The 25,046-nt window shown below is 42.2% G+C and overlaps 1 protein-coding gene across 2 annotated transcripts in view; it reads right to left on the bottom strand.

Annotated features, from left to right (window-relative positions):
• Window positions 1-4,031: 4,031 nt before the first annotated feature.
• ZDHHC6 (zDHHC palmitoyltransferase 6) overlaps window positions 4,032-25,046 on the bottom strand; it is a 45,433-nt gene continuing 24,418 nt past the window's right edge. For both annotated transcript variants that reach the window (XM_077455040.1, XM_077455041.1), the window contains exons 6-11: window positions 22,864-22,917; window positions 19,070-19,237; window positions 17,391-17,432; window positions 15,777-15,922; window positions 14,608-14,657; window positions 4,032-13,209 (exon numbers count right to left, since the gene is read on the bottom strand). In XM_077455040.1, the coding sequence (XP_077311166.1) occupies window positions 13,109-13,209; window positions 14,608-14,657; window positions 15,777-15,922; window positions 17,391-17,432; window positions 19,070-19,237; window positions 22,864-22,917 (561 nt within the window). In that variant the 3' untranslated portion in view covers window positions 4,032-13,108. The remainder of the gene's footprint in view (window positions 13,210-14,607; window positions 14,658-15,776; window positions 15,923-17,390; window positions 17,433-19,069; window positions 19,238-22,863; window positions 22,918-25,046) is intronic.

The raw sequence follows: 25,046 nt of genomic DNA, 5'->3' as shown, positions 1-25,046 counted from the left end.
TCAAGATCCGGGCCGAATACCAGATCCCCTCGAAGGGTAGGATGCAAAACTTTGTTTTGGAGGCCGAATCCCCCGAGCAGGTCTTGACCCACAAAGCTTTTCTAGCGGAGTTAATTAAAGCTGAAATTCTTGCAGACATCTTCATTGACAAAGCCAAAGCATCCACCATGTAAACTACTGCCTTTTGCAGGACTGGCAGAGTATCCAACAAATCTTTTACGAGAGGTACCTGCCTCAATATGGCCCCTTAGTTGTTCCAGCCAATGCTCTAAACTCCTGGCCACCACTGTAGATACCATAGCTGGTTTGAGATTAGCTAGTGTAGAATCTCAAGCCTTTTTCAAGAAAGAGTCAGCTACCTGCGAGAAAGCTGCATCAAGTTTACGTCTCTTGTTCCAAACTTGTGCGCTGTTGTCAAATTGAAATCTCCTTTTAAGAGACCTGGAAAAGAAAGGGGCCCTCTCTGGATCCTTCCATTGACTCTTTATAGAATCTGTCAGCACTTTATGCACCGGGAACGCACAATTCTTGACCTCGTTCATACCCTGATACATCTTGTCATGTAGGGACAATTGGGTCTTATCCTCTTTAACCACTTTCAGACCAGACCACTTTTTTGCAATTCGGCACTGCGTTGCTTTAACTGACAATTGCGTGGTCATGCGACGTGGCTCCCAAACAAAATTGACGTCTTTTTTTTCCCACAAATAGAGCTTTCTTTTGGTGGTATTTGATCACCTCTGTGGTTTTTATTTTTTGCGCTATAAACAAAAATAGAGCGACGATTTTGGAAAAAAAAAACGCATTATTTTTTACTTTTTGTTATAATAAATATCCCCCAAAAATAGATAAAAAAAAATTTTTTCCCTCAGTTTAGGCCGATACGTATTCTTCTACATATTTTTGGTAAAAATAAAAAAAAAATCGCAATAAACGATTATTGATTGGTTTGCGCAAAAGTTATAGCGTTTACAAAATAGGGGACAGTTTTATGGCATTTTTATAAATTTTTTTTTTTTTTACTAGTAATGGCGGCCATCAGCGATTTTTATTGTGACTGCGACATTATGGCGGACACATCGGACATTTTTGGGACCAGTCATTTATACAGCAATCAGTGCTATACAAATGCAGTGATTCCTGTGTAAATTACACTGGCAGTGAAGGGGTTAACCAGGAGGTGGCAGTGTAGGGGTTAAGTGTTCCTAGGGGCATGTTACTAACTGTGGGAGGGGGCTGGGCTTTGTGTTAGTGAACACTGATCTCTGCTCCAATCACATGGAGCAGAGATCAGTATCACTTGTTGCTAGGCAGAACGGGGAAAACGCTGTGTACAACGGCATCTCCCCGTTCAGCCGCCCCGTGAGACGATCGCGGGTATCCCCGCGGCGATCGAGTCCGCGGGACCCGCGACCGGACTCACAGGGGTCCCGACCGGCACGCACTCTATGGCAGGGTGGCAAATAAAAATGGACGTACCTGTATGCCAATATGCCTGTCTGTGCCATTCTGCCAGCGTACATCAGCGTGCGCCGGTCGGGAACTGGTTAATATTTAGGGTCGTATGTATGGTTTTTAGAAGGTCTTCTACCTCTTCCAAAGATAACCTATAACGAGAGGGAGAAACCTCTTTTTCCTCACTTTCCCCATCTGATCCTGATGACTCATTTTTCTCCTTCTCCTCAGACTCACTAACCATTCTTCTGGCTGTAGAGGAGGTGTGAGCACTGGGTGGAGAACTCTCTGCTGACTGTGCTACCGGGACGTTTGTCCAGATAGGAACAGAAGGATTGAAACGTATCTTCCAATTCCTTACGGAAAGAAGTGAGCATCTCACTAGGCTGGACAGAGGGCTCTTTAATGGAAGTTTCCTCTCTGACCAGATCTGCTATGCAAGTTTTGCACAACGGCTTAGACTTTTCTTTAGATTTTGTCTGAAAAACACCAAACACTTTGTAAATAAGCTGTGCATACGATCTTCTGGCTAGCAGATCCTTGAACAAAACAGTGACACAAAAACATATCTCACAAAACACCACTGCTGTAAAACAGACACACGCTGCCCCGAGAAATCACCCATACAGTGTGGGCAGGCTCAACTCCCCCTCCTCCCCACAAAGGAGGAAGGGAGGGAAATTAAACAAAACATAACCCAGGTATTATAGAGACCCCTGTCTCTTCTACCTGGGTCTGGCTGGTGCATGTGGCTCCTGCTGCTGGCCGAATGACGGCCACAGCGCGGATGTGAATTCCCGGGAGGCCGTCGTATGATGCTACAGCTCGCGCAGCGCACGCTGTGATCAACGAGTCACTGAGACTCAGGTGATCACCGATCCGAGTAAGGGGCCGGTCCCCTTACCATGTGATCAGCTGTTAGCCAATGACAGCTGATCACATGATTAAAACAACAGCTTGGTGATCTTTTTGTTTTTTTCTCCTCACGCTGACAGCGGACGAGGAAAAAAAAAAGCCGATCACTGGCTTATCTTAAATGGACATGGGTCCTGAAAAGGCAATAATGCCTCATTTATAGAGTCTAACAGTGCCCACAAGTGCCACCTAACGATGCCCACCAGTGGTGCCAATCAGTGCCACCTAGAAGTGCTGCCTATCAGTGTAACCGATCAGTGCCCATCACTGCCGCCCATCAGTGCCGCCTCATCAGCGTACAATGACGGACAAAAAATTATTTTTTTTTAAAAAATTCTGTCTTTTTACATAAAAAAAATAAAAAATTTGCACAGGTGATCAAATACCACCAAAAGAAAGCTCTATTTGTAATTCAAAGTGCGACAGCGCTGAAAGCTGAAAATTGGTCTGGATAGGAGGGGGGTTTAAGTGCCCAGTAAGCAAGTGGGTAAAGAATACAAATACAAAAAAAACAAAAAACAAAATGCTCCTAAGTTCTGTTTTGCAGCTTTTGGGCTTAGATCAGCTCTGAATATTGTCAGTCCTGTCCAGTTGTATTTGTATAAACTACTGACCCCCCCCTCAAATTTATGGAAAAAAATGGCACATTACACGTTTATAAAAAAACAAAACATTAAAAATACTTTTCTTGCCTGGGTTCTGCCTGTGGCCCCTAGGTGAGGGTGTTGTCATCGACCTTCCCGAGAATACAAAATTTTGGAAAATGTTCCAACTTTGTGCAAGGATTATCAGTGCTCCCAAGAATTTGCCAGAATAACTGGGACATCATCCTTACCTAGGCAGTGGAAAGAGAGAATATTTTTTTTTCTCCTCCTAAAGCATTTGCGTGTTTTAATTTTAAAGTGGATGTAAACCCACTCTCATCCTTTCTAAACTACTGCAATATTGGTTATCTAGAAGGATATACATGCCTCCTGCATGTATACTTATCTGTCAAATGTCTCCCCTCTGTCCGCTATGAGACCCAAAAAAATTGCAGATTTTGTGGGTGGGTCTTTTTTCCAGGGCTCAGTGGGTGGAGTCGTGATGTCAATAGACTCCCCGCCCACCTCTACATTCCCCTTCTCAACTTGCAGTTTCTCCTGTGTATTTCTTAAACTGAAGTTCTGCTATGACCTCTAACATCCAGTCAAAACCCAGAAAAGTCCCCACATGACTTCAGCATGCCAAATCATGCTGAGGTGTGGAACAGCCAATCCTTGCAGAGCAGCAGAAGAAAGGAGTGGGAGGGAATTAAAAAATAATGCATGTCTCTTAGGCTAGTGCACGAGATATGTAAATCACCTGTCAATCACAGCAAGGGGGAGGATTTGACAAAGTTCTTCTCGGTTTGTCAAGATTTATCTCCCTGAACAATAAAAGAAGATTGCTCAGAGCTGGATTAACTCATTGTGGCAAGACTGGGCTCAAATGATAGGAAATCTTATACTCTACATTATGACATCAATTTTTTTTGGGGTTCACATCCACTTTAATGTGCAAAGTGTTGTTTTTATATGGGGGGAGCAACTAATGAATAAGTGGATCTTGCATTTTGTCTCAGTCAAGTAATTGCTTCCTCGATCTTTCTATAAAAAAATACAAATTACAACTTATTAAAACTTCTGTCTTTTATTACCAACAGACATTTACATTTGTAAAAAGATATTTCTGATGAAACTAGACAAAAAAAAAAAAAAAAAAAAGAGAGGGCTACAAAAGCAAAGAACAACAGGCTGGTACAATAAGAGGACACAATAGTACAATTCATTACAGGGATTTTTGGTTTAAAAAGGAAAACAATATCCTATTGTCTACAAATTTATAATAATGGAGGTGTGCATTTATTTTCTGTAGGACGATTGATGGGAGGTTTGTTGGCTGAATGTCTTGTGATCTTACCTAAAGGGTCAGTCCAACCAAAACTGATCATTTATGAGCAAATCACGTTGGCTTGATCATCCCACAATCTCTTAAACCTGCCATAATCCTTACAATCTCATTGTATGAGCTACTTTAGATTTAATGTAGTGCCGGAATGTGCCTAAACATTCTTTTAGTACCCAATCAGGCAGGCCTTGTGCACTAGAGCATTGTTGGTTTGGCTAAAGGAGATTGCACAATCAGAAATCAAGCATGCCCAAAAACATCAATATAAAACAAAAATGATGCAATGAACTGTGTTTTCCAAATACCAAAGAAAAGTTAAGAGGACAACGGTTGTGTGGAAAGTAAAGAAGTCCAAAATAGGAGGGTCTCGTATGGTAAACTGGGCCAACTGTGAAACACCCCACCACATTAGGCAATGGTATTGTAAAATAAAAAAAAGGACTGCACAACATTTACACACCCAGTGGCATGCACCGTTCTAAAACAACCTACGGTATATCATGGCAATATTGATTTGAATCAGATGACTTTTGAAGGACTTTTTTTTCCCCACTGCAAGGCAAATGGGTCACAGGGGATCTTTATGTCCTTTTTCTGGACCAAAACCACTTTGCACCACTTGCGGCCCTCTGGCTGCCACAGACGTATCTGGTTTCCATCGACAATTGGGAACAAGAGTGGTTCCCAGTCATGTGGCCACAATGTTAGCTATAATGTACAAATCACATGCAGGCTTGAGGCTTCAAGGACAAAATGAGCCTTTGAACTGCAGATGGCACTGCTGCCTGAAGGTGGCAGTGTTCATCTGTTTAATACTGTAATTGTCAGATACAAAAATAGGGTTACAAAATTTTTTCCAAAAAATACATCTGAAATACAAAAGAAATGTGGCCCAGGCAACCAGGCATCATTGACTTCTGGTCATGAAAGAATTAATGCACACTTCAACTCCAATTTTTATATGTTAAAAACAGAGCTCAATGGGAAAGTGGGCTGTCACTTTAAACGAAATGCTAGCAGGACTTAGTGCTACCTGAATCTTGATTAAAGCCAGCTAGCATCAAACTTTAATGCGACAGCCAGCTCTCCAATTTAGATCTAGGTTTAAAAGATAAGTTCACCTTTCCGGAAAACAAAAAAAGAAAAGAATTGCACACATCTTTGCAGAAAAAAAAATGTGCATTTATTATTTTTTCTCTAAAAAGGAGCCTGGAATGTATTTCACCCATTAACAGTGGATCAGGGGTAAAATATCAGGCTTATGCAGACAAGCCTTACAGCTTTCAGCCTACTCAACAATGGCTGGCTGTTTCAAAGCTGCAGGGCTTGTGAATGAACTACGAGAGCACTCTTCAGCGTCCTTGCAGTTTTTTCAGGTTTCAAGACAGCCGTGGTGGCTGACATTATTTGTATCTCATTCATTCACAGGAAACTGTTCATGCATTACCTGGCTGTGCGGGTGGAGCCTCGCATGACCATACGCTTTTAAAAAAAGTGACAGAGGGTACGGGGAGAAGATTCCTGCCCACTGTCACACTGATGGGGTTTGGGGAAATTGGTGGCAGGATATGGAACATGTTAAGCTAGCCATACATGGATCCAAATACCCTGCTGAACCGGACACATTTTGATCCATGTATGGGCAGGATGATCGTACTCAAGTTGATCCATCGATAGACTTGGGTACAAGCAGCATGTCAGATTTCTTTACATACAATAATTGCCATAGGCTATAGCCGCTAGCAGTGACCATTGTATGCTGCTGACTAGGAATGCTCCCCGCACTCCTCACTAGCAGAATACAAAAGCACAGTGGGAGGCATACCCCCATCAACGAAAAAAGGGGGTGAACTAATGTGAAAAACCAAAACTCACTACGAATGGTAAAAATAGATGTAAAATATAAAGGATGTGAGAAGCCTCCAACATATATAAAAAAGTGTTCTCACACAGAAATAAGTATTGTAAATAAGAAGGTATATGGCGCTAACTAAAGGTTAAATAAGCAAAATAGAAGTAAATATAAATACAACACATTGTCAGTAACTGACAGGGATGTGCTGCAACTTCAACCCGAGTCTGCCTGGAGGCCGCTCTGAGATGAAGTAGAAGTACCAGCAGCAACCCAGCGGCGTTCCAGGGTCTCCGTGGCGTCCTGGGGGCAGCCATTACAAACAAGGAAGCAGCGTGCTGGCGCGTGCACACGGATACAAGACGTCAAAGAGGTCTTTTGCATGTGGGTAAATGTCAGTTTTTGTGATTCTCTGGATGAAAGCCAGTCATGTGAAGTTTTAAGCAATGCTAAAGCCATCCCTCTTTATTTCATGCCCTTACCGCATCTGATGAGCCGGAAGCCATCTTCCAAAAATCCCACTATTGCTTTGGCGATCGCTGGAGGTCGATTGATTGTGGGGATTATCTACTCCATACTAAAGCTCGATTTGACCCGTAGGGGACTTCATTTGAGGTGAGAGATGGTGGAAAAGAGTGGCGCAATTTGGATAGTGATAGCTATTGGATGAAGTGGACACCAATGGATTATATTGCACTTTTTATATATATGAACTGTTATATGGAGATCTGCTCCCTTCTCATTGGAGTTCGATTGCACCTTTTGGACATTGCATCTTATTATGTTACATGCACTTTATGAGATAATTGGATGCTAAGAGTTTTTTTTATCACATTTGTGTTATCTATTTGCACTTTATAAATTCTATTGCACTTTATATTGCTAGCAAGTGTGCTTTATTGAAGATTTGTCACACTTAGTGGTCTCACACTTATTGTTGCAGCACATCCCTGCCAGTTGCTGACAGTTAGTGTGTTGTATTTATATTTACTTCTATTCTGCTTATTCAACCTTTAGTTAGCGCCATATACCTTATTTACAATTCCCCCATCAATACTGACTGTGTTGATGTTGGAATCTAGAAATTTTCTTTCCTTCCACCTGTGGTAGAAGGAGAGAAACTCGTATCATCTATGGCCTGCTTTAAATGTTCCACTCTAAATACAGGTGAAACATCTATCATGTTCCAAAAGGTGAACTTAGCCTTTAACATCCTCAAAATGGAGCTTCAAAATGGTATTTTTAAAAGCTTTAACAAAGCTACCTGAAACTTGCTGAGAGCTTTGCCATAGCTTTATAAAATCTTGCTGTGCACACTGCTCATACACAAGACTGAGGCCTGTGAGCACAAAGCAGATAAAAGGTGTAGGTGATTTAACCAGCAGGTCCCCATCCAAAACTGATCAATATTGGTTGTACAGACCCTTTTATATTATGTGAAATATTATCAATCATTTAAACAGCCGATTTGTACCTCCACAGGGACCACACCCTCTGCTACATAATTTTTACTCAATGAGCATAAGGCATGGGTACAAAAGAGGGCGTTCTAGCCCCTGCGTATAAAACAAGTCAATGGACATAGAACTGCTGAGGTGACGAGGATGAAAAACAGACAGGACCCAGAATGTTGGGAGAACAGTGAGGTTTATAATAAGGGAGACCAAGTTATACAAGGTCCAATTCCAGCATCATCTGTGACCGTTGGGCTGTGCAGAAGTGAGTGCTTCTGATCTGCAAAACCACTCAAAGTATAACTAAAGGCAAAACTTTTTGTGTACTTTTTGATGGCGTGGAGAGGGATTAGAACATGTCAGGTCTTATTGCTGTCTGTGGCCCTATTTGTCCTGTTTACCATTATCATTGAAAGGAAAAAAAATCCCAAATTTTGGGTTTTCCCTAGAAAAGTATCAGAGGGGAAATCTTCCAATGGGGACACAAGTTCGGGTGGCTTGGGGGTCCCCAAGGGATTCCCTTGATTTGCAGGGATTTCCTCTCACTTTCTGTTCGGCTATAGGAAAAGGAAGAGCTCCAAAATGGGACACAAATAGCGAAAAAAATATAATATATATGTGTGTGTGTGTGTGTGTGTGTGTGTGTGTGTGTGTGTGTGTGTGTGTGTATGTGTGTATGTGTGTATGTGTGTATGTGTGTATGTGTGTATGTGTGTGTGTGTGTATATATATATATAACAAGGGTTACTGTATCCAAACTGAAAGAAAAAAAAAAGGTTTTGCCTATAATTCTACTTTAAAGTACACATTTTCAAGAGAAATCTTTAAATCAGTACCAGAACTTCCCTTCCCTTTGGAGAAGGTACTGGAGTTTCATGTAGTGGTAGGTCAATCATCCTGTCGCAATAAACATGTATGGCAAACCTAGGAAAGGTACGGTGCACAATGACAGTATGACTTCATTAGAAGGACTTCCTTAGCTCTGTCTTGTGTCTGTCACATTTTTGTTGTTCCCTGTGGCAGTATTTTCTGTCCCAGAGACTGGAATCTTCATTTTCAACATTTACAAGTGCCATGAAGTTCTTCAAGATTCAAACACCTCTGTATAGGTCAGATGCCAGCATCGTTCACTTTACTACCTTACTAGCATGTCCTTTAAGAGCTGCAGTAATATAGTGACCAGCAGGTAAAGCCACAGTGTGCAGGAGGGAGCTGCAGGTGTTCAACACACTAGGAAGTGTTGGGTGCTCATGATTCTAACAGCACCTCGAGTTTAGAGACACTACATTTAGGATACACACCTCTGATGTGTAGATTACCATCGGACAGACTACAGAGGTCGTGCCAGGTAGCCAGAACCCAAGGCTGAGGGGTCCAGAGGGTGGGTCTGCCAAATGGACCTAGGCTGCTCAACTCCTGGAGGAACAGGTAAGGATACTGGTTCATCAGCAGCGATATGCCATTTGCCTACTCAGAGGCAAACTGAACTGGAGCATGTCAAGGAGCTTGAATTACCCAGAAATCAGCTCCAGAGTGCATACAGTTTTCTAAAATAGCTGAAGGGGGTGAACAAAACCCTGAAACGTATTGGCTATACTTTTTCTGAGCACTAGTAACAAAAAAAGGTTTTGGATCTAGAATATGAAGCATTGTGACGCTCTGTATGAGGCACTTGTCACACAACACATACTAAGGGAATTGTGGGGTTGATTAATAAACTGGTGAGTGCAAAATCTGATGCAGCTCTGCACAGAAACCAATCAGTCTCCAATTTTTTTTGTCAAAGATTAATTGATCAAGCTGAAATTAGAAGCCAATCGGCTACCATGTACAGCTGCACCAGATTTTGCACTCTCCAGGTTTAGTAAATCAACCCGTGTCTCTTTTAGACAGGCCCTGTACAGAAAAAAATCAGTGCAAAAATGTGACAGAAGAGAGTTGCAGGACTGCAGATGACCAAGCCTCAGTACATGGGATGGCAGTGGAAGAGGTAAGTTAGAGCTACAAATGGGACACAAACTGCAGCTAGTGGAGATTTGGTACAGTCCTTGCGTTCTTGTATTGGTTGGATAACACTTTATAGTGTCATTAAACTTAAATCCCAAGAGCTGCAAGATTTTACAATGTATATGGAAAAGTTCTAATCCCTCTACAAAGCTTGACAGAGTTCTGCCATTGCCGACATTTTAAGAAAAAAAAAAAAAAAAGCAATGCCTGGCTGCCCTGCTTAATCGGCTTAATGGTAAAGTCTTTAGCCCTCCAAAGACATACAGGTTCCTCTCCTGTATGAAATTGCTTGCTATGATTTGATTGCACATGGTGGATTGTACATTAAAAGTTACAGCAAGTCAGATACAGCCCACCTCATTTTCTGGCTGAAGGATGCCCAGTATCATCAAGTACTTTCCTCCCCAGCCTGAATGTCCCCAATCCACCCCGTTTATTCATTGGATTTCAGTTCTTTCAAACATGAAGGCTCAGAATCACATGTGGATTTTAGCTAGGGCAGTATACATCCAAATGCAACCTGTCGAAGAACACCCACTCCCCCAGTGACATCCAACTATCAAGCCATTTTAATATGGCTTGACTGAAAGTTGCTTTATTTCTTCAGGCCCCTTTAACACAGGCACCTCCGCATAACAGAATACGCTTGCTCAGTGGGGGATCGCTCCCCTGATCCCTGCTGAGCAGGTGGATGACAGGTTGGTGTCTGCTCCGCTATGCAGAGCGGACATGGACACAGTCCCGCTCTCCTCTATGGAGAAAAACAGATGGAAACCAAACCCCTGTTTGTTTCCATCAAATCCCATGGACGCATGGAAAACAGTACCACCATATGTCTGTTTTTGGTGGATAGGGTCGGATGGTGGTGGGTGTCCGCTGACATCCGCCATGCCATGGAGGAGACTGGAGGGTCCGATTAGGTCCGCCTGAAAAACTGACATGCGGACCTGGTCTGACAGCTTGTGTCAAAGGGCCCTTAGAACTACAGCCTCATGCACAGTTCTTGATTTCAGAAGACGCAGATGGAGAAGCAGAGATGGAACAACGGTAATAAGTGATTTATGAAAAATCAGGGAAGTGCAACATAACAATAAGAAGTAGTCCTGGGATGTGCAAAATAAGTGGGCCTTCACTGACTGCTGCGCCTACATTTTCCCATGGGTGAAGTTATGTACTTGGGACTCTCTGATCCACAAAGTCTCAGAATCACGATAAGGAATTTCATTAAAGCAGATTATGAGATTTGCTGAAGAGGAAATCCTGATGTACAGAATTAAAGGATAGGTTCATCTTTAAAAAAAAAATATAAATAAAAAAGAAATGCACCTTTTTGCAGGTTAAGAAAAAAAAAAAAAAAGTGCATTTATTTATTTTTATTGGGAGCCTGTAAAGCATAGCATTCATGATCAGCAGATCATGGGTGCTGTGCAGGACTCCTGCAGACAATGCAAACTGTCTGCTCGTACCAGCAAGCATTTACACACTTACAGGAACCATCAATGAACTACCTAGAGAGCTCATCAGCTTTGGTTTTAGTGAAACTACAAGCCGACATCCACGAAGGCTGTCAGCACTCAGAACTCTATGAATGAATGATGTGGCTGGCTGGGTTGAGCCCAGTACGGACAGGTCTCTTAAATTGTGACAGCGAGATCGGGGAGACGTTCACTGCCCTGCTGTCACTACAGGGAATCAGGGGGGCGCCGAGGCAGCTGCAGCAGTAACATGTTACCTTATCATTTAATCTCCATCTCGGGTTAACCTCGATTTGGAGGCTAAAGCCTAGCACACATGGGTCAAATATCGGCAGGCATTGGCCAGTGTAATAGAAATCGGCCAACATTTGGTCTGTGTGCATGGCAGCCAGTCTGACAGAAAACGGCCAACATTTGGCACATGTGTATGGCAGCCAGTCCAACAGGCTCATGACCAAAAAAGGTTTGCCAACTGGCTCCTGATCAGGGCTCTCAGCCAATGTCCCCCTGTCAGAACACAATAGCACAGCAGGGGAGATCGCTGTACTAATTTTGTATTGGTAGTATAGCGGCCCCGACCGGATATGTCAGTTTGCATGAGAAAAAAAAAAAAACTAGTGGTGTGTACTAGGCTCAAGAAAAAACTGACTGCAGTGCTCTTCCAACATGACAGGAAACCAACTATGGGTCAGAAAATACACCATGATGCCAAAAGATGTGGACATCTGACAATCACACCTACCTGGTCAAAAGTATGTGCCCCCCTCCAAATGACCGAGTTCAGGTGTCTCTAATGAAGGGTACTGTTAATTCTACAACATACAAGGATATTTTAGACACTTGTGCATTTGCAACCTTGTGGTAACAATTTGGGGAAGAATTTTTCACCTCCAGCATGACTGTGCCCCTGTGTACAAAGCCAGCTCCATAAAAGGCACGGTTTAACAAGTTTGATGGGGAGGAATTCAAGTGACCTGCATAGTCCCCCAACCTCAACTCTACCGAACATCTTTGGGATGAATATGAATTCTGATTCCAAGCCATTCTCATCCATCAAGGTGCATTGTTCTTTTGGCTAAATGGGCACAAGCTTTCCCGGACACACTGCACAATCTCATGCAAGGCCTTCCCATAAGCCTGGAGGTTGTTATAGCCATTACGGGGGCAAAGACGGGGGAACACCATATTAAAGTAAAACTAAGACCTGCTAGATCACTTCAGTCTGGCCTCTTTTGCAGGTATCGCTATGTAAAAAAAAAAAAAATGCATATACTGTTTAAAATCCAGTAATACACCATCTCACCCTGCTCTGCACATGCTCAGTTGCTCTATTTTTCGGCACTGCCAAAAACATAGTGGTTGATCAACTGACCGTTTAAAGACTTACTGCAGCTCAGTGGCCCTGGGATTCAGAAAAAATGGCAGCCTCTAGCAAGAAGAAACCGGAAAAGTGCTGGAGGCAATTTAGAGCACACACACAAAAAAAAAAAAAAAAAAAAACAGAATATATCCCTACACCCCGCTTTAAAAACTGCACCAAACAAAAAAAAGAAGGGGAAAAAGCACAAACCAAAAATATTTAAAGATTACATAGACCCAAATTAATGCAGCTGCAGTAATACCCCACCCAAAAGTTCCTTATATGATTGATATTGGTATTCACCATATAGTGAAATTTACAGCCCACACTCACTTTGATAGCAGAATTAATAATGCGGAATGTATGTTCCTTATTAAAAATATTATTTTTTATCAAGTTATGGGTAATATTCTGCTTTAATGGCCAGTATTTTGCAATGGGATGTGAAACAACCTAATTTAGGTGTGAGGGTCAGGTGTCCACAAACATTTGGCCATGTAATGAATCTCCCTATAGGATCACAACTTTTGTCAACGTGATATATACATTTGTAAATGCTGTTGAGAACTTTTTTTTATGAGCCAGGATATAACTTGGATTTACTGCCTTAAAAATACCAAACAATTGGTGGAGATGAGTCAAAAGTGTGTGTCTGCTGGGGCTATCTTGTTTTCTTCTCATCGTCCGATTGGTCAGAGCCTGTATCAGAAACATGTTTCACAACACATCTTCTGGGGAACCAGCCCCGAACCCTCTGTCCATCTGGAAAAAACAGAACTAGTTTGGTATAGCTGTAGTATAATGTACACGTAAAATGCCTTTACTTCTTCCCCCTGATTAATAAGCAATTTATTTTACGAACAAATAGTTTTCAATTTTTAAGAAATACTTCTTTTGAGACCCAGTGATGTCATCACTGGGTCTTTCTGCTGATCTTTGCTCTGTAGGAAGATTAAATAATATCTAAACCCAACACTTTATATTCCTGATGTGTGCCTGCTGTACCATGTACTAAAAAGTCTCCTGTTCCCTTTGTATTGCTTCTTTTGTGTGATATTCCTGGAGTTCTGCAAGTACCTCTGCCTTTCAAATAAAAGCTCACCACAATAGGCAGGAGAGCACAGCATGGTCAGTTCTCTAGCTATGCTGGGAACGCAGCCTGCTCTCCAATGACCAGACTTGACCCGACACCCCCACCCCCCACTTTTCACTGGGAAGATCTGTGTACTGTTGCTTCTCCCAACGTCCCCCACCCCACCAGCTTTTATGCAGCTGAGAGCAGAGGAAATGTGATCATTTATATATAATAAAAAAAAAAAGGGTATTTATAATGTTTTTTATATCTGTACACAAATGTTTTGCCTTTCATTTTAAAGCGAACGGGTTGATTTACAAGTTAATTGTTTACATACACTATAAACGTGGTGGGAGAGGCCAGCATGTGACAAAACCTAACCCCAGCATCCCTTTAAATCCTTTAGTTGCACAATCTGATCAGTTGCTTCATTACATTCTCCTAGGATCTACTGTACCAAAGAGGGTCTCACAGCATGCGGCTGCCAACACCTCTGCGTTTCACCAGAGTGCCGCCATCGCAGCAAATCAGGGGGCAGATCTTCTGAGTGGGGTAGCTTTAAATTCTAGAGCAATGTGTAGCTTGGCTTTAAAGCAACGTGTCGTTATGCCTTAGCAGAGTCCTCTGCTGCTGTTGCTAACCTGCAAGCCCATGCCATATATGTGCCCCTGCCAGCCTGACTACATCCCTCCAGTGTGCCACTTCAGCCTTCTGTAACTCCAAGTGGACTCCTGTGCCCTCAGTGTGCCCCTTTGACTTCAGGTGCGCCCCCGGAAGGGAAAGCCTGTGCTCCCATGCACCTCCTGGACACTGGTGTTTCCACACCACCTCCAGTATGCTCTTCTATTACCCGGACTGTTCTTCTCCTGATGGATACGCACCTCTATATCCAAGACAGTTACACTTTACAATTGTCTGGCCTGCTACACTCTACCATCAGTACCCCTCTACCCTTAGGTATGCTCCTGCTATCACTTGGATTGACCATCTCTCAGTGGATATCACAGTTACCAACACATTGACAAACCAAAATAAACAAACTGCTTTACTGGTTTAAAATTGATAAAAAAAATTTTTTTACCCACCTTGTGGACAGTCATCACCCTCAAAGATTTTGTCTCCATACATCCAGTGCCTGTGAAGAACACAAGACTTAAATAACTACCACACTTAACACAATTTAGCTCTTCTTATACAAAATATTAACAAAGAATCCCCCTCCCAAAAAAATAATAATACATATAAAAATAAATAATGTTCTCTAGTCCTAACACTTTATGTCAGCACACTACCTGGTTTAGTGTGACAAGGCTTCTCCTCTATAGATATGTGTAAATGAGCGTTGCCAGCCTAGGACAGGTAGCATGTTACTGGTAGGGTCACCTTGTGAATAAACAAAGCGATAAAAAAAAAAACACAAAAAAAAACACAATTGCAGCCACCATATCCAAGGATGGATAAGCTGCAGCCGACTTAATTTGTGTTTGGGTTTAAATACATTTTAACCCTTTCCTTTTTTTTCTACTGTCGTTTGGGACAGTTTTCCTTTGATAAGAAGACAAAAAAAAGGAGATATCTATTAAAGTGGTTGTAAAAGCAGAAGGTTTTCTTTTTTACCTCAATGCATTCTATGCAATAAGATAAAAAGCCTTCTGTGTGGCCCCAGCTAGATACAGCGATTTCCATGAGTACCTCAGCCACCTGGCTCTCTCCTTCCTGGTTGGTTGAGACACAGCTGCACCATTGGCTCCTACTGCTGTCAATCAAACTCAACTAGCCAATCAGGAGAGGCGGTGTGTGTGTGTGTGTGTGTGTGTGTCTTCGAACCGCGACTCCTTGTCTGAATGTATATACGGAACTGCACCATAGGAAGTTGCTTGCTGTGGGGGCCCTCAACAGGGAGGGAGGGGCCAGGAGCACTGAAGGGGGACCCGAGAAGAGAAGGATCTGGGCTGCCCTGTGCAAAACCACTGCAAGCAAGTATAACATGCTTTTTTTTTTTTTTTAATAAAACATTTATTTATCACTTGAACATAAAAAAGCCACCCACAAAGACAAGGTATAATTCACCTGGATATACCAAGTAGTTGCAAAGAGATGTACAGTTTTACAAATAGATGCTAAAACTACAAAACTAGTTTCATGCATAAAGATTTCCTTTGCCTTCCACATTAAAGAGTTTATATTTATCAGAGCTCTCATTTTTTTGGGTGGAGTTACCCTATAGGTACTGGCTAAACAGATCAGAACATACTTCAAGCCTCGAGTGGCCAAGATAAGCTCTCCTTTCTTCAGCTTCATCCGTGGCTCCTCTGTGCAGGGGGTGGTGAAAAAGGTTCGAATACCTTTGGTTATAGGGCAGCATGCGCCGCTGTAGTCCTCCACAGCTCTGTACCGTACCTGGAGGAAGTTCAGAATGGTAAAATGAATTACAGGACTATGATAAAAAGGAAAAAAACATAATAGCATTTGAAGTATAAATCCTCCTCTTCTCGGGTCCCCCGCCGATGCTCCTGACCCCTCCCCCAATAGCAAGCCGCTTGCTATGGGGGGGACAGGTAAGAACTTGCTTCCGAGCCTCGCTCTCTGGAAGTCCCCTTTGACAAGATGCCAAGATAGCACGCCCCCCCCCCCCCCACCCCCATGTGAATTAGTATGGGGTACTCTATCACCAAAAGAAAATGTCAAAAAGAAACAAAAAAAAAAAAAAAGTTTTTTACATTTTCTTTATTAATAAAAAAACAACATCCACAGTGTAGATCCATCGTCAATCATGGGGCATGCTGCCACTCGTTGCATTTTTTTTCCTCTAGTCATGTCCGGTGGGCATCGTGATCGACGATGGATCTACATCAGGGGATATTGTTAAAAACTGTGTGCGTTTTTATTTCTTTTTGACAGCTAAATCATTCTCTTTCTCAAGGTCGCAGCAGCCAGCTTCCTGGCAACCACGCAATGTTAAAGACACCGAAGGCCACCGGCTCCAAAAATTTGCATCTGAACAACAGCTAAAATTGCAGCTGAACTGCTGCTTTGTAAATTCGCAAGAAAGATTGAGGGGAAATTCACACCGAACAAGTGTGATACCCAGTCTTAAAGCAGCGCTCCACCCCCCTCCACTGTCAAATTCGGGGGGTATGTGTAGCTGCCGACTTAATTTTTTCTGAAGGAGCCTGGTGTGCCTCTTTAAGTAGTGCCAGGTTATTTAGAGGCCATACGTATCTCGTTACCTCCCTACAAGGCTTCAACCAAGATTCTTTGCCCCTTTAATGGAGCCAGCAGATCTATCCACCCAATTCCCACCGCCCCATTTTCTCTCCCTCTCTTTCTCTACCGCTCTCACCTCTCCATCCCCCCACCCCCTTTTTTTTAAGCCATTTCCCCCTCTCTTCTATTTTGATCGTCACATCAATTTATTTGTTGCAACCGACAAATACCTTTCGCTTGCTTAACGCAGATTGTATGTCTCTAGCCTTTTGCATTTACAATCACCCAAATGTAACACATTCTAACATTGTACACTGTATGTCATAATGTACTGCTTATACTGTAGGCTCCGTTCCTACTTGTGCGAATTGTCATGCTTAAAGTCATATTGATTTTGAAAAGGCGCCTGCACTATTTTGATCCCACTTTTGAAGCGACTTAATTTCATTGAGTGTAAAGTCGGCTCAAAGTCAGACTGAAAGTCGAATCAAAGTTGCACTGGAAATCGTGCAACTTTAGAGCTGCGCTAGTGTGAAAGGAGCCTAAAACAATAAACTAATTGAACTTTAAAACAAAAATACAGTCAGAGATTACATTAACATGCTAAACAACATATGAGTGTTTAGTCTGTGATCCCAGATACAGTTTAAGCTATACTCACACTGCGCACTCTTTTATCAGCTTTCTGTTTAAGCTGCTCCACCTGGCAAAACAAAAAGGCCCAGCAATGAGTCACCTTGTATATACAAAAGTTTTTAAAAATGAAATCTTGATGAGTAGGTCTACTGTGGCTTAGCTGTACAGCATAAGAGCAAGTTCACACATTTGCAGTAGGTGTGGTACTTTTTATGAACCTTGTGGTTTTAAGGTGTGTTTAAGCACGTTACCACGTTACGAACTCTAGGCACAGTTTGAAAAGAAGTGCATCAAAGATGCAGCACGCAGGACATCTTTATACCACACACTGCACCTAAAATACACTGGTGTTAATGGACCCTATAATACATTTTTGTCTGACATCCAGAAGTCAATCTTCTGCAACCTGATCACAGAGTCCTGAGAAGCATTCAAAGTAACAGCGCAGGCACATGGGGAATTCATGGCTCTGATATGTCATGCTATGCAGTCTAATTTCTTAGTTACAGTATTTATAGGTCTCTGAAATTTACTGCTGTAATGTGCAGAATGCAGAACCATTCATACTATTTGTACCAGAGGTGCTTCCTCTTATTAAAGTGGTTGTAAAAGCCGCTATCATTTTTTTAGGAGACCCTAGGTGGATTATGTCATAATGTGCTATTAGGCACAGCATATTAGCATATTATGAGACACTTACCCACCAAAGAAGCACTCCAGTGCTGCAGTGTTGTTAATCCGGCAGGCTCTGGGAGCTTCCATCATCGCCTAGTCTTCCTTCCAGGTTTCCTATAGTTTGGCTGCGATGACGTCACTCCCACTTATGTGCATGGGAGAGACATTGCTGCGGCACAGTCCTGGGGTCTTATTGTACACGCTGCGCATGTGCGGCTCAGAATACATGACAGCTGTCGGGTAAGAGGGAGCGCTTTTATGGCAGAAGAAACTGATGGGATCTCTTCTGTCGTAAATAACTTACATGTCAGTCATTTCTTTATAAAGTAACTTTACTACCACTTTAAAGTTGAGTATTAATAGAACTTTATCTAGCTCTGACTCGTTTCATTGTACTGTACAGAGAACACTGAGCCACTCACATTCGCTTCTGCCCCAGAAGAGCTTACAATCTAATGTTTCACCACAACCACACATTATTATTGTTAGACTACAGTTATATATAATAGAAAAATTTATATAACTCTGACATATTCTGTAGTGCTGTACAGAGAACACTGCAAATGTCACATCAGTATCTGCACCAGGAGGAGCTTACACTCTAATGTTCCACCACAGCCACACATCATTATGATTTTTAGAATACATTTATATAGCTCTGACATATTCTGCAGTGCTGTACAGAGAATAATGAGCAAGTCAAATCAGTCTCTGCACTACAGGAGCTTACAATCTAATGGCCCACCCGGTCACGTGCTATAATGAATATGCATTTAAATAGAAAGTTTATAAACTACACAGATAAGGTTATTTATTAATTTTTTTTAAAACAATGACAGATTCACTTTAAGTTTTATAAAGGGAAGAGATTTTTTTTACCAACACATGTAAATGAATGCACAGATGATTACTTAATGCCAGCAGTAAACAGAGGAGGGACAGATATAATCCGAATGAAAGGAGTCATCCTGGTATCTTGCTGTGCTGGTGGCACAGAAAAGTTTGTACTAGTTACAAATGAGCCCTTACCGTCAAATCATATGGACGACAGCCTTCCTGCAGTGACCACACTACGCCGTCCCCCTCCGGAGAACCGGACCAGGTAAAGACCTGGCGGAAGTTCCGCCATCGGCTGCCCAGGTCGTAGGGGAAAACAAATTTCTCTCCAGTCTGATAATACTGAATTCTGTCCTTAGCCTGCACACAAAAGTACAACCGGGTCAAAATATTCCAAATAACTGATAGCGATTGCTTAAAAAGAACAGATACTACAAACTCCACTAATAAACTTGTAATGCATGTTGAAAAGGGACGCATGTAGTCTCCATTGGATGCCCTAATGACAACACAGGAGCAAATTTGAGAGACAGGGACAAAGCATTGTCACCCTACAATGGCAGATTTTTGAATTAGGACTTTCATGTAATGAAAGCTGCAGATTTTAAAGGTTAGTGCATTTATCCTATTTACCCCATTGTTCTGATCTAACCTAACCCAACTCACTCTCCCACTGCTACAGATGTATACTCACCTCCAGCCGAAGACCTTGTGGTGCCTGAGCATTACAGCTCCATACACTTCTGTTGGACCATCTCCATCTTCAGGATACAGCCCTTTAGAAACCTATGGCAGTAATGCACAAGCTTGGCCAGACACCGTAAACTGTGGTTGGATCGAGGTGAGCATGCATCTGTGGAGGGGGAAGAAGGGATAGTTTGTACTAAGGGGAAGGATAAAGGCACTTTGTTGAAGGCCTCATTCCCATGGGTGTACTACAGCTTATGCCCATACGAGGGCTATATTTACCTGCACAGGGATGCACATGTGTTCCATGCATCCCGTGCAGGCAGTCCCATTCATGTGAATTAGGATGCAGCAGATAAACAGACACCATCACTGCTCCTAATGTGACATCTGTGCGGGTGCAGTGCCATAATCACAGATGTTCTGGGCCATACACCTGTACAGATGGCAAATTGGAAGCAAGACCAAAAAGAAGAGCATCAGGGCTGTTCTATGCAAAAAAACATTAAACAGAGCAGGTAAGTATAACATGTTTATTATTTACAAAAAAATAAAAAATTAAATAAAAATCTAACCTTTAGGATGAATTCACACCCGAGCATTTTCAGCTCGTAAAAACGCCCAACAAGCAAAATCCCATTCATTTCAATGGCACTATTGACATCTGAGCATTTTGTCACCCATAAAACACCTGAAAAACACCCTAAGCTCAAAAAAGAACATTGGGGCAGATTACAGGTGTTTTTCTGCTCTTTAAATTGCGGTAAAGATTGTGTCAAAAACGCCCGACTTTGAAACGCTCAGGCATGAATGCAGCCTTATGCTCCGTTCACACTTAGGCATCCCAGTTCACTGCAATTCTGCCCGTAATCCCGAATCACAGCAAATCGCAGGACACCCTTGCGATCCCACGTCACTTCCAATGGCACTCCAATCACTGCGCGATTTTGCCGCAATTGTCGCCTGAATAGTTGCAAAATTGCAAAGAGAATAGCGGTACTCCTGTCGCCCAAAAGAAGTACTGTAGTACTGTCTGTGGGAGCCAGAATTATTGTTGGTTGGTGGAGGATCAAATACTTATTTTATTCACTGTACTGCAACTTAATTTATGACAATTGTATCGTGTTTTTTCTGGATTTTTGGTGGATATTCTGCCTCTATTATTTAAAATACCCCTATGAGAAATTATAGACCCTTAATTTCTTTGCAAGTGGGCAAACTTACAAAATTAGCAGGCGCTCAAATATAATTATTCACTTTTAAAGTACAAAAAGACTAGTATAGAAAAAGAAAGCAACTAAAATAAAAATAATTGTATACATGTGTCTATTCTGTATACATTATATATATTTATCACACACACTAATTATATATACATACACACATACAGTATCTCACAAAAGTGAGTATATCCCTCACGTTTTTGTAAATATTTTATTATATCTTTTGATGTGACAACACTGAAGAAATGACACTTTGCTACAATGTAATGTAGTGAGTGTACAGCTTGTATAACAGTGTAAATTTGCTGTCCTCTCAAAATAACTCAACACATAGCCAATAATGTCTAAACTGCTGGCAACAAAAGTGAGTACACCCCTAAGTGGAAATGTCAAAATTGGGCCCAAAGTGTCAATATTTTGTGTGGCCGCCATTATCTTCCAGCACTGCCTTAACCCTCTTGGGTATGGAGTTCACCAGAGCTTCATGGGTTGCCATTGGAGTCCTCTTCCACACCTCCATGATGACATCACGGAGCTGGTGGAGGTTAGAGACCTTGCGCTCCTCCACTTTCCATTTAAGGATGCCCCACAGATGCTCAATAGGGTTTAGATCTGGAGACATGCTTGGCCAGTCCATCAACTTCACCCTCAGCTTCTTTAGCAAGGCAGTGATCGTCTTGGAGGTGTGTTTGGGGTCGTTATGGTGGAATACTGCCCTGCGGCCCAGTCTCCGAAAGGAGGGGGTCATGCTCTGCTTCAGTATGTCACAGGATACGTTGGCATTCATGGTTCCCTCAATGAACTGTAGCTCCTCCGTGCCAGCAGCACTCATGCAGCACCAGACCATGACACTCCCACCACCATGCTTGACTGTAGGCAAGACACACTTTTGTACGCCTCACCTGGTTGCCGCCACACATACTTGACACCATCTGAACCAAATAAATGTATATTGGTCTCATCAGACCACAGGACATGGTTCCAGTAATCCATGCTCTTAATCTGCTTGTCTTCAGCAAGTTTGTGGGCTTTCTTGTGCATCATCTTCAGAAGAGGCTTCCTTCTGGGACAACTGCCATGCAGACTAATATGATGCATTGTGTGGCATATGGTCTGAGCACCGACAGGCTGTCAACCTCTGCAGCAATGCTGGCAGCACTTATATGTCTATTTTTCAAAGACAACCTCTGGAAATGACGCCAAGGACGTGTATTCAACTTATTTAGTCAACAATGCCAAGGCCTGTTCTGAGTGGAACCTGTCCTGTTAAACCGCTGTATGGTCTTGACCACCGTGCTGCAGCTCAGTTTTAGGGTCTTGGCAATATTCTTATAGCCTAGGCCACCTTTATGTAGAGCAACAATTCTTTTTTTCAGATCCTCAGAGAGTTCTTTGCCATGAGGTGTCATGTTGACCGTCCACAGTGACCAGTATGAGAGAGTGAGAGTGATAACACCAAATTTAACACACCTGCTCCCCATTCACACCGGAGACCTTGTAACACTAACAAGTCACCGGGGAGGGAAAATGGCTAATTGGGTCCAATTTGGACATTTTCACTTAGGGGTGTGCTCACTTTTGTTGCCAACGCTTTAGACATTAATGGCTGTGTGTTGAGTTATTTTGAGGCAGCAGCAAATTTACACTGTTATACAAGCTGTACACTCACTACCTTATATTGTAGCAAAGTGTCATTTCTTCAGTGTTGTCACATGAAAAGATATACCGTTATAAAATATTTACAAAAATGTGTGGGGTGCACTCACTTTTGTGAGATACTGTAATATTATACATATATACACACACAAATATAGGTTCATAATATAAAATATTTATTCAATTTCATAATCTGGCTAGATTGAATTTCAACCCTTATGAAGCGGAAGACTGTTTATCAGCCAAGGGTTCGTACTGCATAATGCCAAGCATGGCTTTGATTTAAACACTCTGTGAAATAGGAATAAACTATGACAACTGTGATTTTCCTTACAGGTCTCCAAAGAGCATTACAGAGGGACAGGAGCCACTTATCACAGGTTTACAGAGGTGGAACGCTGACAACAGACACACACATACCTTCTCTTCTATCCACGCTTCAATGGAGGTTTTATTCCGCAAAATCACTTTCATCTTGAACAGAGGAGAAATAACAAATCAGAACGGCTGGACGCACAGTGTGCATCACAATTTACTGTTCATTATAGCGCAAAAATGTGTTTTGACGGACCGTCAGTCAGCCACGCGCACAATGCCCACCCAGCGAGAGCCTAATGCATCCGGGTAGACGTGCGGCTTTGTGCGCGATGCGTACAATCTTCTCAGCATGACGGCTTTCTTTTGTATATTATGTAAGAGGAATTTAGAAGAAAAAAAAGAAAACAAATCAGTTGTGCCATAATAAAACCTACAATTACCAATCGAGCCAGTCATAAAACAGCACCGGGAAGAATGTGTGTGTAATGCAATCTAATGACATGTTTTTGTTCACTATTGTGTGACATGTTTAAATAGCAACAAAGTGGACGACAACGCAGTTGCGTCCAGAACAGCAAAACTCAGATGATCTATTTATTTAAAGATGTGCTGATATTTCCCCCCTCATACACATGCTAATGAAAGCTATAAATAAAATAAAAAATGTAAGACCCAGTGAGGTCATTAAGGTCTCTGTGCCTCTCAACGCAATTCAGGCAGATCATGGCTTGTGGGAGGGGCCAACAGGGTACTGTACAGAGCTTCCTGAAAATTTCATAGCACCCTGCCACAGTACTCCTCTTAAGAGCACTCAGTTTTGATGCAAGCAGTGGGCTGGCTCTTGGGAGGAGTCATGCAAAAATCAAAATGTCTTGATGGGTGGATGTCAGTCTGGAGAAATGAGCGTTCCTAAGAAAACTTATTTGCATGCAAATTGCCCTATATAAGGTCCAAATGTGACATTGAGACTCCATGATGGACAAGATCTAAAAATCAAAATGAATGAAAGAGGCGGTCCAGGGACAGACCAGATGGGCAGGAAAAGGCTAGATGATGGCTGGTGGACAGACAGCCAGGAAATGAGGGCTCTATCTGACTGCCTGCAGCACATTGTGTGAACCTCAGAGTGTGAGAAATTTCAGAGAAATCAGAAGCAAAATCAGTAAAAACACACAGCAGGGCACAAATGCCTGGTGCATTACAACCACCACCAATGTTTAGATCCAATAGAGAAAAAAAAACCATACAAACATAAAGAGGAACAGGCATTTCAAATCACAACTTTAGCCATAAGGCAATGTAATTTGACCATGTATGCCAAAGTTGTAAGGCCAACGCATTTCAAGGGACGTGCCCCTTTCTTCGCAGCAAGAAAAAGGTGGGGTATTTCCCCCGAAATTTGTTAGTCTTCCAACTTTGGCATACATGGTCAAATGACATTGTCTTATGGCTGGAGTTGTGATTTGATATGCCTCTTCCTCTATGTTTGTGAGTATGTCTTTGTCTTTTGGATAAACATTGGTGGTGGTAATGCACTTAGCATTTGCGCTCTCCTGTGTGTTTTAACAGTTCTCTCAGATCTTTGGTCTGAGAAGGGCTGCATTGGATGAAGCATTACGGGTTGTGACACCTTTGGATGTATAACAGTCTGGGGTGTTTGAACTTTTCTGTGGAAGCAAATTCAGTACAGGAGAGGAGCCTGTACAATTGTGCAAGACTGAAGAAGGGAAAGCTGGAGTTATGATTTATTTTTCTGCACTTGCAGCAGGTTGAAAGAGGCAAAATATAGGGAAATGTGCATGTATTGCAAAGATGTCAATTAGAGAAGATAAGGGACATATAAAATTAAAAGATAACCAAAATGAAATTTGAATGTATGCAAACAACCAATTATTTGAAGTAGGCTTGCACTGATATTGGTATTGGTGCCGATATCAAGTATTTGCAAAAGTACTCATGCAAAGGCTCCGATAGCCCATGCCTTTGCAGTGCGATTTGAGCCCATACAAACGTATGGCAAAGAATCGCATTTGTGAGTTGAACAGGAATGCGGTGCCATTCCTGTCCAAAATGTATGTGGCTAGCTGCACCACTCGTGTGTTAACCCAGGTTTGTCACAGCGATTTCAGCCTGTGTTTACACAGGAACGAGCGGGAAACCGCACGCAATTCAGACAGGAATCACATAACATTCCTATTCAAATTGCATGAGATTCTTTGCTGTGCTGTTTGAGCCTATTCATTTTGTATTGGTGAGTACTTGACTGAAAGTATCAGTACTCGCCA

The sequence above is a fragment of the Lithobates pipiens genome, unplaced genomic scaffold (assembly GCF_037356315.1).
Source record: "Lithobates pipiens isolate NorthernLeopardFrog02 unplaced genomic scaffold, aLitPip1_a1.2 Scaffold_25, whole genome shotgun sequence".
NCBI classification, from domain to species: domain Eukaryota; kingdom Metazoa; phylum Chordata; class Amphibia; order Anura; family Ranidae; genus Lithobates; species Lithobates pipiens.
The sequence above is the reverse complement of the archived record's forward strand: the minus strand, read 5'-3'. Positions and strand labels throughout refer to the sequence as shown.